This window comes from Argiope bruennichi, chromosome 4 (genome assembly GCF_947563725.1).
Source record: "Argiope bruennichi chromosome 4, qqArgBrue1.1, whole genome shotgun sequence".
In the NCBI taxonomy this organism is placed as follows: domain Eukaryota; kingdom Metazoa; phylum Arthropoda; class Arachnida; order Araneae; family Araneidae; genus Argiope; species Argiope bruennichi.
The window spans coordinates 114,305,271-114,323,911 of record NC_079154.1 but is presented as its reverse complement, the minus strand read 5'-3'; the positions used below and the strand labels follow the sequence as shown (position 1 = coordinate 114,323,911).

The 18,641-nt window shown below is 26.8% G+C and overlaps 2 protein-coding genes across 3 annotated transcripts in view; one reads left to right on the top strand and one right to left on the bottom strand.

The window, feature by feature from the left end:
* LOC129965635 (dynein heavy chain, cytoplasmic-like) overlaps positions 1-6,784 on the top strand; it is a 75,916-nt gene extending 69,132 nt beyond the window's left edge. For both annotated transcript variants that reach the window (XM_056079698.1, XM_056079697.1), the window contains exons 84-91: positions 456-691; positions 1,828-1,951; positions 2,569-2,711; positions 2,998-3,108; positions 3,929-3,992; positions 5,100-5,196; positions 5,350-5,380; positions 6,450-6,784. In XM_056079698.1, the coding sequence (XP_055935673.1) occupies positions 456-691; positions 1,828-1,951; positions 2,569-2,711; positions 2,998-3,108; positions 3,929-3,992; positions 5,100-5,196; positions 5,350-5,380; positions 6,450-6,587 (944 nt within the window). In that variant the 3' untranslated portion in view covers positions 6,588-6,784. The remainder of the gene's footprint in view (positions 1-455; positions 692-1,827; positions 1,952-2,568; positions 2,712-2,997; positions 3,109-3,928; positions 3,993-5,099; positions 5,197-5,349; positions 5,381-6,449) is intronic.
* A 664-nt stretch (positions 6,785-7,448) lies between these two features.
* Positions 7,449-16,848, bottom strand: LOC129966495 (ribonuclease P protein subunit p14-like). The gene is made up of 5 exons (XM_056080923.1): positions 16,601-16,848; positions 16,423-16,519; positions 12,592-12,668; positions 7,943-8,021; positions 7,449-7,604 (listed from the first exon to the last, which is right to left on the bottom strand). Exons 1-5 carry the CDS (start codon positions 16,645-16,647, stop codon positions 7,524-7,526), a joined length of 381 nt encoding a protein of 126 aa, XP_055936898.1. The 5' UTR covers positions 16,648-16,848; the 3' UTR covers positions 7,449-7,523.
* Between the last annotated feature and the right edge of the window lie 1,793 nt (positions 16,849-18,641).

The following is an 18,641-nucleotide window of genomic DNA, read 5'->3' as shown; positions in this document are numbered from 1 at the left end:
TTTCAAAACGCAGTTTTTAAATGAAATGACTTTATTAGGACTGGAGCTTCATTAAATATAAATTTTATTGCATACAATTTTTTCTAGAATTTCAGACAGATTATATTGTTTGAATAGATTATGCCTAAATACAATTCAAAAACAAATATGTTCAATGTTTGTAATATTTTTGCCCTCTGAAACTGAAAATCAATGAAAAATGCTGAAAGAAAGTTTGATTCAAACTCTGCAAAACATCTTATTTTGATATCTTTTTATACTCAAAAATAGGCTTCAATCTTCTGGATCTTCTGTCTGTTAATTTTTATCGAAGATTGTATATTTTTGTTTCCAAGTCTGCACAAATACAAAAAGACTTTATGTAATTACTTATATACATAATTTTTAGGAATATGTTACTTATTATTCATAATCTTTGGAAAGCATTTGTTCAAATCAATTCTATTTCTTTTAAGGAACTACTCTGATTGCTAAACTATTGAAGATGCAGCTGCTAGAAGATGATGATGAAGTTGTTTACTCGGCTGATGAAGCAGAAGCCAAACGTAAAGCTGATGGTCGACCTGCTTGGATGATTACTCTGCATAACTCTGCTGCAACATGGTTGAGATTAGTACCTCAGAGTTTGACTTCGTTGAAAAGAACTGTTGAGAACATAAAAGATCCTATGTACAGATACTTTGAAAGAGAGGTAAACTGTTCACATTTGTGGTAATTTCTGTGCATACTTACCCTAAAATTTATTTATCTGTATAGAATCATTTATTTATCCATGTATTTTGACCTGATAGCTTTAAAATATGAACAATTAGCATTTTAAGAATATTAATTGAACTATTTTCCTTTTAATTTATAATCTTGAGTGTCTACAATTTTAAGAAAATATACATATAAATAAGTGATCCCCTTTTGGATAGAACATACAGAACATAAAAAGCCTATTAAGTCATTTAGAGAATTAAATGTTGATTACATAAGGTAAGTTGATGTATGAAATATGATGTAACTGTAAGTTTGTGCACTAAAAAATACTTTTCTGAAATAAAATGAACAGTATTGTATTTTTATCATTTTCTTATGTATTTCTGCTTAAGGAAATTGATATGCACATTGTTAAAGATAGATTTTTGAATTATATGCACAATCTAAAATGTTCAGTTTATTCATGCGTATTTTTAAATGTATCTCAAAATAAATGTTGCCATCTTCACAATAGAAGATAATTAATTAGGAATAATTCTTGGTTGATCCTCATAGCCAAATTCACTAATAATAGGTATAGAGATGTAAGATTTGAAAAAATGGGAAGCCCTTGCTTTGAAACAATCAAAAGAATCTCCCCATTTTATTAGAATAACTTCTTTTTAATCTGAAAATCTCATACATTATAAAGCCTTTTCAAATCTCATTTATAACATCCAGTGGTTATGTTTGTGTTCATAAGAATATAGTTTTTGTCATCCTCCGTGAAATAGAGACCTATTCCATGTATTTGGACAGCATACTGTTAGAAATCTGAAATTCCGTAACCGGTAATAACATAAATAGATTGCTTTTTACACATTAATTACATTTTTTCCAGAATTTTTGTGCAGTGAATAATTAAGACTTCTTGACAAAAGAAGACATTCTTAAATTATTGAAAGCGCAAATTCTGAGTGCTGTATAAATTTATCTTTGACAAAGGGAATTAAAAATACATTTTTAGGTGGATAAGAAATAAGATTAAAACATTGCGTTAACTTAAATGTAATTTATTGTAAAAAATATGCATAATTTGCATAAAATTTTAAATTTATAAAAAAATATCTGCCTTTTTTTTTACAGGTAAATGCAGCCGTTAAATTATTACAAATTGTACGTCGTGATTTAGAAGATGCAATTCAAATCTGTAAAGGAGAAAAGAAACAGACCAATTTCCACCGCTCTATGATTAGTGATTTAGCAAAAGGTAAGTAATATGGTCTTTCAGAAAACAGTCTAGTTTTGAAATAAACTATGTTATTATTAATGCTGATGATTTTAAACAATATTGCCTTATTAATTCATTGTTGTGCTTAGTCATAATTACAGCATTTTTGCTTTTTTAGCTTTTTTTCCCATACAATTATTGAAACTTATTAGAAGCTAATATAAAAATTAATTTTTGCTTACCTTTGAAAAAAATTTAGAGTGTTTATGTCTCAATAATTAATTTCTGAACTGTTATAGATATTTATAATTATTATAGTATATATATTTAGTAAAATATTTAACACACTAATATATTAAATTGAAAAAAGGCCTACTTTTCTACAACCAAAGATAAATAAATTATGAAGCTTTGAACATTGCTATTTTAGTTGATTTTAAACCATTTTAGGATCCACAATTCAATGTGCAATACTCTATTTCAAGAAGTCTGTTGTTTGGCCTAAAATAGTAAAACTTCTAATTTGGAATATGTGCTTATCTCTATTAGTTTAGAAATTATCTGCTCTAAATGTTACCTAATACCAATCTTGTACAATATTATCATATCAGTTTTGCCTTGAAAGATATTTAATAATATTCATACAAATGTTTCAGGTATACTTCCTTCACACTGGCGTTGTTATACTGTTCCTACTGGTTGCACAGTTATTCAGTGGATTACTGACTTCTCAGACAGAATAAAACAATTGCAAAAAGTTTCCACTGCCTCTATTTCAGGTGGCACTTCTGCATTGAAGGTAACATTTATGCAAAATTTAGTTTCATGTGTTATATTTGGTTAAAATTAATGGTTTACACTCCTTTTATTTCATTATATATAAAATTTATTTTTTTCCCTCACTTCTTCAATAATTCTATGAAGAATTATTGAAGAACTGAGAAAAAATAATTATTTATATTTAACATAACTGTTGGCTAGAAATACATTTTATTACTTATAAATGAAGATTTTCTCAATTTTTATTGATATTATACAAAAGAAAATGATAAAAATCCTATAATGCAATTTTTTTAAATTTTTAGAATTTACATGTTTGGCTTGGAGGCCTATTTAATCCGGAAGCGTATATCACAGCTACTCGTCAGTATGTTGCACAAGCAAATGGCTGGTCCTTGGAAGAATTGGCCATGAAGGTAAGATATAATGACTAGGATATATATATATATTTGGTTTAATTTGAATTTCCTATTAACTTGATTTTTATTACTTTTGTCTCAATTCATCTGTGTTTTAGATGTAGCTGCATTTGCACTCTCTAAATACTCTAATGTTTTTCCTGTTCCATTAATGTTTTTCCTTTAGTTTGAATAAGAAATAATTTCTAGTTGCGATTCCGAAACTATTTCGTTTTGTTTTTAAAATATCTCTTACTTTGATTGGTTACTATATATATATATATATATAGCATGTGTGTGTGTGTGTGTGTAAGCATATTTCGGTTGAAGCAGACTGCAGGTTCGAAGACATAGAAGAGACATTTTACATTTTTAAACTCATTTTAATCCATCCCAGGAAGGCAATTTATTTACAAGCAGGTGTGGACAGAACACTTCCACAACAGCATGGAACAAAAGCAGAAGTAAGGAAGGGACGAAACAAATGATCACTAGTCTTATATAACATGGGATTTCCGGCCACGTGTCAATTCGATACTCGTGTTAACCTTGGATAAGGGCACTGAAGGGATCATTTTCACTTGGCACATGGAACTGATGGCGCATCATTTTTATAAAGCTCCCAAAGTGGAATGAAATCAGGAAACAAGAGAACACTTTAGAATGACCCTGACATGGGCCGAATTAGGCAAAAATTTAGGAAATTAATTTGGATCAAATTAGATATTAAAATATCATATAATATTGCTTGTTTTAGATGTCTAGCTTAAATGCATTTCATACTGTTTCACTACATATTCATTCTCATAAATCCATTTCAACTAACTTTCTATTTTAGGTTATTGTAACAGATAAAGATACGAAACCTCCAGAACTTGATGAATGCAGTTTTGGTGTTTCAGGTAATTGTAATATATTTAAAATTTATTATTTTTCTTTTGTATGAGATAAAAGTATACTTATATATTGTTTGCAATATCTACAAATAGGGTTTCGCATGGTTCTTGATTTAAAATTATTTTTCTTAGTAACTTTATGTTTCAGGGTCTTAAATTATCATATTTATTATTTGTTGTCAACATCTCTGTCTTTTAATCAATACAAAAGCCTACAATGATGAATCAGATCATGAATAGGATTTTTCTACCAGTTACTGATATAATCAAAATGCATTGTTCCTTTAAAAAGAAAATTTCTCTTTTGTGAATTTAACTTAATTCAAATGAAAAATTTATTTTCTCAAATTTTTTCTGTGATAGACAAAAAGTTATAATCCTTATAAAGTGTAATATTTAGATCGTAACACATGGTGCTAAGCAGTATTTAGTAGTTAAATTAAGTTTTATTGATTTGTATTTCTCAAAATTTCTATTTAATTTATTTGGATGTATATTTGGCAAGTATTACATGATCAATAACTAAATTGTTTTCGAGAAAAGAGTGTACAAACATCAGAAGGGCTTACATAGATGTTTGATATTTTTTTCTCAACTAATAAAGCCCAATAGTGATCAATGAATTATCTATTGCTAATTTTTCAAATCCAATTTCAGATATAGTCTATTCAATTTTCATTAAAATATTAGGGTTTTTTCCTCCCTTTCTTTTATAAAATTTAAAGATTTTCATGGATATTCTCCCTTTTTTTTAATGTTATTTTTCTAATTTACAAAGCTAATCCACTTAAATCAAATAACTTAATCTCACATGTGAATATGTTCCTCTCAATTGAATGTCATTGCTATTTTGTCCACTGAGTTCTCGGAGTATTTAATCTCAACAACTCAACCAAACACTAAATCGTTCCATTTCTGGGGAAAGGTGAATATGCATAAGTTTCCTGAAGTACATATACCCTCTATTTATGGGAGGTTTAAAATGTTAACGAGCCATCTTTTAAGATTTAAATGAAAAAATGGTATTACTTACACAAATAAACAACAAAACATTTAAAATGTAATTCATTATTTGGAAAATCATTTCAAAATGGTATTGGAATTATATTTCAGGTTTGAAACTGCAAGGTGCTGAATGTAAAAACAGCCAGCTTTACTTAACCCTCACTATATCTGCTGATTTGCCTGTAACTATACTTCGGTGGATTAAGTAAGTTTGAAATATTTTCATATATTTTAAGAAAGTATTAAATTGATTTTCATTTTCTAATTAACTTGACGTATTATTATTTTCTATATTCTAATGACTTGTTTATGGATAATTTTTTTGAAATTAATATATATTTATATGAATTTTTTATAGAAAAACTGAAGTTAAACCATCAGGTCCAGAGGTGAGTACTTTAAACATTCAAAAATTCCTTTTTGGAAATATTCTTTTATCCATATCCATATGTTTATTATATTTTTTTTCCCCCAATAATATAGGCTTTGTAATTAAAAAGATTGAATTAAGTATGAATTCAAAAAGAAATTAATCCCTTGCTTCATTTTACTATATAACTTTTCATTTAAGTTCATTTCAATTAATGTTAAATTCTCAACTCAAGAAATTAAATTTAAAGAGTGTGAAAGAGCATCTGATCTTCAAATACAAATTACTTTTTTATTGAAAGGAAAACATATTTGATATATATTTAATGTAACTATAAATTATATGATAAAAGGTACCGTATTTGTTATCACTTAAGTTAGTCTTCTTTCTCTCATATAAAACAAAATACCAATAGGTAAATATGAAGAGAGGGCTCCATATTTGCCTATTGGCATACATTAAAAAATTTATAAATTCCTGGGGAATCAATATTTCCTGTTGTATTAATAGAAAAAAAAATTGTTGTACCGAAACCATTTTTGTGATCAAATACCTTAAAATACGATTGTATGTTATTATGAAAGTATTCTAAAGTTTCAGGTGAGTTGTTCATAGATTTAAAACCATGTTTATAGATATTTGGAGAAAAATTGTTTAAAAAAAAAATTAACGAGCTCCAAAGCAGATAATAATCAGATCTATCATCACTGGTTTTCTATAAACTAAGTATTAAAAACTTATCTGAGGTACAAAAAAATATAATAATCTAATAGTTGTTCCTCCCTCCCCACCTTTTGCATTTGTCAGTTAACAGTGATAAAAATGATATTCTTATACTTATCCAAACCAAGACATATTGCAAAGACTATGGATATTAAATAGATTTTTAATGGTGATTAAGTCGAATATTTTTGGTTAAAAATATTGTGATTGACTAAACTTTTAACTTTTTCATTTTGTAAATGTAATTTTTCTAAACTAGGTTATTCTTTTCCTAATCATCTTTCTATATACATTATACATACATATGTAATCAGTATCAAATTTTATGTATATTTAATTAAAACTTTTTTTCTGCGATATTTTAGGTAACTCTCCCTGTTTACTTGAATACTACACGCAGCGAGTTATTATTTACAGTTAATCTACCTGTTGCTGGCCAACAAAAAGAGCACAGTTTTTATGAGAGAGGTGTGGCTGTTATTTGTTCCTCTGCCCTTGGTTAAATATCTGTGATGGACATTTGTTACATTATTGGTACATTACTATTTTAGAGCTTCTTTTTTTGTTGTTATGGCAGCTCTCTCTCCTTTTATTTAACTCCATGGACTTTAAAATTTTAGACATTAATATGTTTGCTGTGGTACAGTTATTTGAGCATGTGTTTATTTATTTCATGCATTAAATTTTTTTTGAAATCTCTCGTTTGTGTTTTTATTTTAATCCATTTACAAATTTTTTTTAAAAAAGAAAGAAAATCCATTTATTTTGTAAATAATTACATATATAAATATTATACACTAGCCGCCTTTGGCGACCAGCCGGTTCGCCAATCTTAATGTTCATTAAAATTTTATGCAATTCCTACTTTAATAACTTCAAATTTTCTGTTAGAATTCCGTAGAATTTATACTTTAAATAAAAGCAGAAAAGATTAATCTGCAATTAATATAATAATATTTTTTACTGAAAACAGAGTCACTGAGCATTTAAACTTCATTTGCACTAAAGAATTCTTAATTCATGTACTATCACAAGAATTTGTCAACAAAATTTTCTCAGATTCCTCATGAGCATATCGATTAATTAACAATGTTTAATTTTAATTGCATCAAACATTAAGAAAATAAACAGAATCTTTTGAAATAATCCACCGAAAAATGTTACGCCTAGTCTCATTAGCGTGAGAAAAAAAAAAAAAAAACTGAAGCCTTATTCATTTGGCGATGGGGGAAATGAAAAGATTTTTTTGGTGGGAAAGTTAGTTTTTAATTAATAATTCAAAAAAATGACCCCAGGTGCACATTCTCGACCTCCAATGTATACATGTACCATTTTTGGTAGCTGTAGGTCAAACGGTCTGGCCTGTACAGCGCTACACACATATTGAGCTTTATTATAAGTATACAAATGTTTTATTTTTACAGTTTATATACATATATTTATTTTTCCATACATTTGTCTTGTTCTTTATGATTGTATATAGAGCTATTTAAATTTAAACAGGCAAGGACTGGAGTTGCCTATAAATACAAAAAAATATTTTATTTTCAATATATACAAAATGAAAACATATAAGCATTAATTAGAAAAAATTAAAAATATAAAAGCTTATATCTGTTCTGTGTATACGCAGCATGAACAAACAAACAAAAAAAAAGAGTAAACACCAAACATACAAAAATATTAGAAAATATTGCTAGCCAGGAGAGAAAATATCGCCACATTAAAAAAAAATTACAGAAAGTTCCCCCTCCACCCATATTGTTAGGGATATTTCCTCTTCTAATATGCAATATTCCATGATATTCTTAACATAGTTTATTCATTTTATTTTAAATAAAATTCTTGGAAAATTTACCTTATAAACCTTAAATGTGCATTCTAAATCATCATATGAGGAAAATAAAGTGAGAGCACTCCATATTGCTGTAATATGTCTAAAAATAATAGAATTCCATATTATAATATCTAATAAACATATAAGGATAGCAAAATGCATAATAGGTTTCATATACCAATTATTAAAACATTATACTTCTCTTTTGAACAAAATTTTGCATAGAAGTGTAGTATGTACCAAGTAATAATTAAGATGAATCGACGCAAAACAAAACTCTTTAACTCCTAAACTTTTTTTAATATCATGTCTGAAAAAGGATGTCAGCAATTTTAGAAATATAATTATATTCTATCTAATATTATTTGACTAATTTTTGACAAAATTTATATACATATATTTTTATGTGGAATCAAAATGCAAGATGTCCTTGATTTTCAGATTACTTCATAATTATCTGTAAATGTCTAGTACAACATATCTTTATTCAAACAATTGAAATAAAATATTACTACAGATGAATGTGTATTTGCATTTGCATGAATGTGTAATTTAATACTTTACAAGCCATGCCATTTAGCCTAGAGTTAGTGAACTTGGCACATACACAATTTGGAGAGAGGGAACATGCACTTCAAAGCGACTTTTTTCTAATTTGAATTAAGATTTTTTGCGTCGCATCTAAAAATATAGCAAAAATTATTTTTACATCATCTTCAAGTTCAAATATTATCTTATCAATGTTTTAACATGTAAATTTAGTTCATACTCTTTTCTTGAAAAAATATCTTAACCATATCTTGCAACAATTTATTATGCACAAAATAACAAAGTTTAAGCATGTCATGTGTATATGGGAAAGCTGAGTTTTTATCAACACGTTGACAAAAGCTCAAACTAAACCTAGAAAAGTATAATTTTCAGCATGTACCATATGAGATGAAATAAATGTTAAATGTGATATTTCCTAAAAAAAAAAAAAAAAAATCCAAGTAAATGATTTCTGTGATTCTATTAAATTTTGTATACATTATTAATTCAGTTTTTATTTCGGCAAACAAAATTTAATACACACAGGATATCCACTCTAATCAGGACCCAATAGCTAATTTCTGAACAGTTAGCATTATTCATATACGTGTAATAGGAAAATGACTGAAATGAAATAAATACTATTTTAAGCAATTTGAGTCAATAAATATTCTAATGATTTAAGAATTTTACATTTTCATACATATCATCTGTCTTGCGAGTCCCATTTAATAAAATATTCTTAAGACACTAATAATTTAAAATAAAAAAAAAACTTCCACTCTTTTTTAGAATTAAAACTGAGTTCTGAAAATTTAAATATCTCTGTTGTATAAAAATGCACGATTTAATGCACATAAGAATTGTTGAAGGATTCATATTTCTATAAATTTGTTTCAGCAAAAAAGTTTTTTTTTTCTATATTAATTAAAGTTTAACCACTCCTTCTTCAATTTAAATTTTATGGGAGCTGACAGAAATTTAAGAGATACTTGGTACAATGAGTAGAGCAATATAAGGCTTCTATAATAAAATGAGTTATGTGACTGTCAAACTGAATTCAAGTTTAAAAATATTTTGTTGAAGAAGCAATTAAGATGCCAAATTACATGACATACTCAATTGAAAATTTTAATGAACATTAATGCTGGCAAACCAGCTGGTCGCCAAAAGTAGCTAATACTGAATAAAAATTATATTTAAACAAATTAATATTTGATTTTAAGTATGTATTCTTAAAAATCAATACCATCTGGAAAGGAACTAATTCATCTTTAAAATCGCCTTACAAAACTCTTATATATGCTATTATCTTTAGATTGCAGAAATAAAGAATTGAGTAACCTAAATATTTTTTATTTCCTTTATAATGTAAATTAACAAGCTAATCAAATTTTAAATATAGAATTACAGCAATGTTTTGATCTTCTTTTCCTTAAGGAGAAATATAATAAAGACCATTCTGCACATACAGAACTATTGTTTTACAAGTTGAGCTTTATTTATTAGTTATCCTTGTCAAACAGCTTGTCCAACTGAGAATACAAATTGTTTAATCTCAATTAAATCTCTTATGCATAAATTGATAATCATAATTTCCTTAACAAAGTAATTTTAAATTTCTAACTAAGATAGACAATTAACTCTGTATTTTTAGTAGTTTTCCATTTATTTTATTTTTGTTTACATGAGTGTCTTTAATGCAGTCAAGTAACAGATAGTATTTTTAATATTTAATTAATAGTCAATATTATCTAATATTTAATTGTACATTATTGATGCCAATATCATTTTCTTATTTCTCACGCAAAATGGCACTGCAACTTTTATGTCTAGTAACACTTCAGTTGAATTAAAGCATGCTGCTAAAAAGTACGAAACATAATTTATTCAGCTTACTAAATATATATCCTAATATACTTAATATTTCAATGAACTTTGGTTATAGATTACAAAGAAAAAAAATTGATGAAAAAAAAGTAGAATCCATTGAGATGTGATTTTAATGTGGGACATAAAAATACTTGTCAGAATTTATGAAAGGCATAATGATTATATTTACAAGCTAATATTTCTGCAAATTGTTGTTAGAAAATGATATAATTATTAAAAAATTGCTCCAAAATGCAAACTCATTCAGATCTATAATATATACAAATTTGTAACTTTAGATCTAATGGTCTAAGTATGACAGCTAGAAGAAATATACAGTCTTATTTTAATTATTATTATCAGAGAGTGAGACAATTGGCCTTGGAAGTCATTAATAAAATCTCTAAATGTGACATTAAATTGTATACTGATGGCAGCAAAATCGACAATTAAGCAGGTAGTGGCATCTATATTGTAACTCCTCAGTCTAGTTTTTCTCTATGCCAATGAAATCCAGACTTCTGTTCCATTTTTAGAAGCAATCGATGAGGATTAGCATTTTACATGAAAATAATTATAAAATCCTTTGGATTCTTACTGATAGCCGCAGCTCAATGGAACATCTTAACAATTGGACCTATGTTGGAGATAAAGCAAGCTTGTCTATTCTTCAGAAGTTGAAGCTGATTTCACACCAACATGATATTCATTTCCAGTGGATCCCATCTCATGTGGATTTACTTAGTAACGAAATAGCAGACAGGCTTGCAAAGAAAGGAAGCAACTTAGCGACTTCATCTTCTGCTGAACTCACAAACTTAGAATTCTTCTCTCAGGTGAAATTCCTAAATAAGAATTGCATGGTACCCCCTACTCACGATTGGTATAGGGCTAATAAGCCGGGCCAGTCTTTAATTCTTCCTTGTGATAGAAAAACCAACACTTGCCAGTGGGCACCTTAAATGTCTTTTCTTTTCTCAGGGTGGAAAATCTTACCCTCTTTGTCTGAATTGCTGCCAACGTCAGGCCTCTGCATATTCTAGACTGTTTAGGACTTCTTAGGGAAGAAATTTATTCTTCTCGTTTTTGACTTTCTTCTCAATGGAGTTTTGGATTTGGTCTGACTAAGTCAGACCATGGAGATTAATAACAACAACAGTAGAGGAGGGGGGGAGGGAAGAAAAATTTGGCAACCAACTTATTTGTTTGGAATATTGAATGTGTTTTGATTTCAATTTTTTAAAACATAGCTTGATATTGATGGTCCTTTGTGAATATATTTTTAATCTTGAAATTGAGACAAAAATTTAAACAATATTATTTTAGTTGCCAAACATCTACTCTTTGCTCTACTCTTTTGCAAATAAACTTTTTAAATCACATGCCGAAATTTCAAGAACTTCATAATACATCAGTATTATCCAACATATTATCTTTTGCAGAGGTGTAGCTTCTCTTTCTTATTCCTGTTGCTTATCTATTTTGTTATATCGGTGCTGCACAATTGATGTGCATTATGTAAATATGGCTAGCAGCACCTTGGCTGGACTGAAATATATATATTTAAAAAAATGAGTAGCAAGTACCACCATTTAGTAGACAGGATTTATTTCCTAATTACTTAATATTTTGATAGGTTTCATTCTTTGCATTTAACAATAGAAGAAAAATAGAAATATTTGAGAAAACAATGAAAATGATAATGAGTTTTACAGCATCAATGAAATTTTTTGTTGAAAAATATTTCTAGATAAACTAAGATTTCAGACAAACAAGATTGCAAAAAGAAAGTTTTAACAATAACAAAGAAAAAAAAAAAAACCTCACCCCTAAGAAAATATACTTTTCTATTGCCCCTTTTGTAAAACATACTTTCCCATTAATTCTGAAACCACTTATGAACTTTCAATGTTTTTTATATTATATTTCATTGTAAGAAAATTTTAAAAATCATTAACTTTTTTAACAAAGGTTTTCCAAATAGAGACTGATACACAACCAAAAATTTTCAGTTAAAAAAAAAGTAAATATGCATATCAAATTGGAGAAACAAATATAATACATGGTGCTAGTCTATCACTCACTTTCTTAAATAAATTAGGTTAAAATTAAATAATCATTTGATAATGACTCATATTTATAATAAGTTTGACATCATTAGTTTTTTAAATAAGCTATACTGTTTTATATAAAATATCAGATTAAACAAATACAAAAGAAAAATTTAAATTATTTGCAAAGAATAAATTTATAAATTAAACACATACTTGGACTGAAATCGAATGATTGCTCTTCTGTCTTTTTCTCTATATTTTAAAATATCAAATGGAATGCTGCATCCCATCTAAAATACATTAAAATAAATTAGGAAATCCAAACTTGCAAATTAAAAACATTTTAAATATTTGTTATATAATGATCACTCACATAAAAATAATAAATATTTTTTGAGTATCAAATCTTAATTTATTTAAGTATGAAGTATAATATTTTTTTGAATATTTTTATCAGTTTAAACTAATTTAATAAGTAAGGAACAGAATAATTACAGGAAAATTATCTTTTTTTAAAATTTAATTTCAAAATACTTCATGAAAAAAAGTAACTTTATGCTATATTTTGAAGTTATGTATGATTTATATTAATTAGTACTTAAAAAATAATAATATGCCTTGTTTTAACATAATTATTGTTAAATACAATAATTAAAAATATATACCAATTCGGTTTCTAAAAATATTAAGAAGAATCCATCTATTGTTAGTGCAAAAACTCATTGAAATTGTGGGTGCTATAGAACATTGAATATATAGTACTATAGTGTCAGAGGTTAGAGAATGAAAGGAAGGGTTTTCAATATATTCTAATTAAGCATTCACCAAGTTGGTTGGAGGGAAGTTAGCGATATATATGACTGGCCTAAATGGAATACGATAATTCTAATGACATAGCATGGAGTGATCATGAGTTACAATTGTAAGATGAACAATCCAATTATAGGGAAAAAAAATCTCCAATATCTCTAATCTGACATTGAATAAATTTTGAAAAACCAATTAACAGGCTGCATACTTAAAATATACTGATATCTTCACTGTTCAATTAAAAAAGTTATTAAATAATGTTTAAACTAGCTGTCTTTGGTGACTAGTTGATTCAATAATCTTTTAATAATCTAGTTGATTATTTGATAGTTGATCTTCAATTGGTTAGAATAGTTATTATTGTATTTTTTTATAAAAGTTATTTTTAAGTTAATTTGTGAAATGGAATAATTTAAAATTTACAAAATCAAATCAAATACTTCTTTTAAAAGAACAAAAAAAGTGATCCAAACTAACAATTATTATATGTTTATAATAATCATTGTAAAATATTTTTTTATATGCTCATCAATATACAGATACAAAGAATTTCATTTTAATTATAATTAAATATATTAAATAACATTATTTTTTAAATTAAAATTATGTTATATATAATAATATATATGACTACCTATATTGGAAAACGAAATTTTTCGATCAAATAGGTCATTTATTTTTCAAAAATCTTTTAACATATTTTTTTTTTCAAAACTGGGTTCCCCCCCCCCACACACACACACACATATTTTGTCATCTAGGAGCTCAGATATATCTAATTAAAAAATTTCTGTCAGCTGCTATTTTAACTAGATGTCTCAACAGGAAATTGCTGTGTAATGCAGCTTATAGCTTTTTTTTTCACTACATTTCTTAATTTCAATTAAAAATATTATTTTTATGATGCTGCTAATGCACATGCACAACTTTTTGAACTGACTTTCTAGTTTCTGGATATTAATTGGTAACATCTTCACTTTCTCAAGCAGTTGTTCACATTATAGTTTTCATTATGATTTTATGTGAATTTGCTTTCAAAAAGTTTTTTTTTTTTTTTTTTTTTTTTTTTAACAAATGGACTAGGAGGAAAAGGTATCTTAACAGATAATTTCGTCAACAAATTACAATACTATTATAGAATGCAATTTATAAATATCTTGACAACCTTAAAGGTATGCAACCTGGAGTTATTGCAGCATTTTGTCACTTCATTATACATTTTATGCATGGGCAATGTCTTACAGAAGCCAAAAGATGGTGCATATATCAGTAAGCAAAGGCACAGGAGAAAACATTACTTGGAAAAGCCATTGGACCTCAAAATTTCATAAGCCTGTTATATATGGAATTTTGTGATCAAAAGCTGGTAAAGAATACCCTATATAACATGATAATTATTTAGTCATATTAGCATATTTTAAAGAAACTCTAGTCAAATGACAAGGATGATACCTGAGCTGCCACACAACTTTCTAAACTACCTCACCTTACTACCAGAAAGGAATTCAGCTCATCAATTTAGTGTGCTTACATGCCAATTCTTCGATGGATTCTGGTCTCAAACCTGAAATTCTCTATCATGAAACAGAGATCTAACCAAAAATCCACCATAGTGTACAGGATGTTGCTCAAAACTTTAATGGTTTTTGTTCTGAAATATAGTTTCAAAATAATGGTTTGTTAAGCTATTTTTGAGTTTAATAAAGGTGATGTTGGTATATAGAATTTTTTAAATAATTTACTATAGAATATTGGCAATCATACACAAGACAGTCAAGTGCTTTTTGATAGGAATCTATCTGTGGTTCAAATAAACACTTAATATCTCCTAAACAAGTTGACATGAAACTCATTAAAAAAAAAAATGCACAACATATAAAGGTTTAACTTAAAAGAAAGGAGAATTTTAGACTATTTTCTAAGGAAGAAATACTTTTTTATAGCAACTACAAACTTTATTAATTTTTTTTTTAATTTCAGAGAATGTTTTGTATATTATTTTTAATAAAATGAACTAAAAGTTTTGATATAGATACGGTACTTAATTTATACCCTTTTATATTAGAAAATGGTTAGAAAATTTAGAAAAGCATCTATATTGAAACATATAAACCTTCATTTTATATTTACATTTTAATTAATCACTTAAATTTTATTTCATTTTGAAGATAATTATGTTATGTGACTGGTGTGTAAAGGAAATTATGATTCTCCCATTAAAATTTTGTGTCAATGTTAGCTGTTTCAGTTATTTTTTTTTTAATTTGGCCTTTTTAAAAAACATATGATACATGACTTAATAAATAGCCTTTAAATATTTTCCACTTTCCTAAAATGATTTAAACCTTATTTCATAGACTAAAAAAATTTTACTATAAAGATGAAAAAAAATCTAATTTTTTATTCTTAGTCTTAATTAAGCGAATTCATAGTTGGGGCTTTAAAATCTATGTAAAGAAGCAGTACAACTGCTAAGTCTACAATCTTGTCCTGAAACTTATAATTTCTTATCAGCATTGTGGCATAAGTTGTAGTATACATTTGCATACATCTGCACATATGTGGGAATAATGTAATAAATGAGTAAGCCTATATTTTGTGCAAAATTTTGCACTGGATACAACTATTAATGAAAAAATACCATTTTGTTTTATTAAAAAAAATACATTTTTGAAATAAAATTATAACTGAAAATTATAGCATGTGCTTATTTAACAAAAATCTAATACGAATGAAAGATGCATAAGAAGGGCTTAAGCCACTTTTGGATAAAAAAAGAACAAGTAAATAATGAAAGCATACCAAAGATTATTCTTACAATGCCTAATATGTTGTTCAGTGATTCAATTTAATTATTTATAAAAAAAAATCTCTTTTTCCAAATATAAAAAATATTCTTTAACAGACAAAAATATTTCAAGACCTAAAAATAACAACACCAAATATTATAGGATTCAGTGAGTCACTTAAATGTGTTAGAATTTATTCTTTTTTTTTCTGTATAAAATTGTAAATTTACATCTGCTACCAACAATCAAAACTAAATTAAATATGTTAAAACTATCATAAATCTCAGATAGGATATATAGAAAAACTACACTTTATTTATATTAACAAGATGGTTTCAATGCATGGAAATTAAAAACTGTTGCCAAGGAATTCGACATACCTCATTATTATAACATTTTTAAATGAAAGGAAATGAATAAACTGGTTACAAAAAATGATACTTACATCCCCATGTAGAGTTTTTAAAGCTAAAAATATAGAATATTTAAATTGTTTAATGTCCATTGGAATTTCAGTTTCACCGTATTGTTCTCCGAAATCTCTAGAAAATAAAATAAATAATTAATATTTTTTACTTACAAAATATAGAAGATGAAATAGTACATTGATAAGCAATGCTTACAATCGTATATCCATGTAATAATTTTCAGGGAAATAAAATTCACTCATTTTTAAAGATATAAAAATGAAGGAAGGATGGAGGTTTGTTTTCCGGCATATGCTCCAGAATGGGTTTTTAACTTGTGCCGGGTTAACAAAATCAAAACACGAATATCACAAGAAAAAAGATGTAAAAATAAATGGGTGCTATGGAAATATAAACAAACACACATGTGCTATTTTTTTTGTTTATCAAGCAGATTCAACTGGTTACAGTTAAGAATCATCGAAATATTAGATGGATGTTTCATTAGAATTTTATGGAAATTTCACATCATTTTTAAACGCGCTATATGTGCTCTTTTTATAGCTCAAATATAATTTAGCCCAAAATATACAGATCTACAATATTGAATTCTTTCAAAAATCTAGATGACATTCGTCTAGCATCTATGCGAAATCATTCATTGTTATCATTCGATTTGAGCTGCAGAATCATCATTACGCAGATCCGGATCTTAAAATTCGTTTTCAAATGCATTTTGTAGCCGCAAACAGTTCCAAGATCCGGATCTGAAGATCATTTGAAATTGTTATTCAAAATTACTTTAATATTAAAGTTGAGTATTAGAGCATACTATTGAAGTATTAAAATTTCAATAGTATACTATATTAAAGTATACTGTTGAAATTTTAGTGATTATTAAATGAAAATATTCACAAATTATTACTACTAATGATATGATTTTTATGAAACTGTGTTAATAATTTTATTAATTTCTGACAAAATAAATACTTTTTTAAATGAATAATATTCCATTTTTCCTGCATTCAGATTGTAAAATTTTGAGTTATTTTAACAGTTTTTCATATTTTGATAAGAGCTCGAGACACATTTCGTTTGTTTTTCCCGTTTTTCAGTTCATCTATTGATAATTAAATTTCGGTGTTGCTTCGTTAGAGAATTTGATATTGAATCATATTGTTGATACGGTATTCGATATTACTTCTATGCAATATTGTTTAATATTTTTGAAATATATAATATTGAAGTATTACTAAGATGTGATATTATTCTTTGTCCAGAGTCATGTTGTACATAACCTTTGATTATTTTTTTAATAAAAATGCATAGCTATTTAAAAAGTACTCATTGTCTTGTGTAAGAAAATGCAATTTCACAATTTTCACTAAATGATTTTAGGTTTAAATACTCAAAATATTTGTATAATGTAGGAATTCATATATTACAGCAATTACTAAAACCTTATTTGATTAATGTCAGGCTTGTTGTATTTTTGTCCGGTTTAACTAATGCTATTTTGAAGTAGACTTGTCTGTGATCAGATGGAAATTTAAGCTATTACCCATGCTCTCCCAACTTCTATATTATACAAACGGGAAGAAGTCTCGTGATAGGTATTTACAATACTTTTGACAAAATGTTATGATTAATTTTATAATAGACATTCATTACCTTCAGTGAATGTCTTACTTATATGCTCTAACTTAAGAGCATATAAGTAATTAAACAACTTGATTTATAGTATAACTTCCAGATATATTATATGATTTATACATTGTGTCTCAAAAACCTTGATCGCGGCTTTTATACCTTAAACATTGATCATAGACATATATTGTAAATTACAATGTTGCGTAAAAAAAAAGGTGTAAAATGTTATGAAATCTATTAAAATTTTCAGGGGATTATACTTCAAAAAATACAAAATTTAAATTTTTATACGAACTCTGTACAAAAAAAATTCCCAGTAAGTAAAATGTGCCCCAACTTCTAATAAGGTTATGTATAAAATTTCAGCAATTTATCACAAAAAGTCTCAAAGATATGAAACTACATAAATACTGACTTAAATCACTTTTCGGTGCCTGGATATGAGTTCACATAGAGAAAAAAACCACGTCGGATGTTCGTGTTTTAGGGGTCATACACAAATTAACAAAGAAAGTAATGATTGAATAATAATTTTGCTATTTATTGGTTCAAAAGTATTAAAAATTTGTAGAAATAATAACTTAAAGCAAAGATTACATAAAGGAAA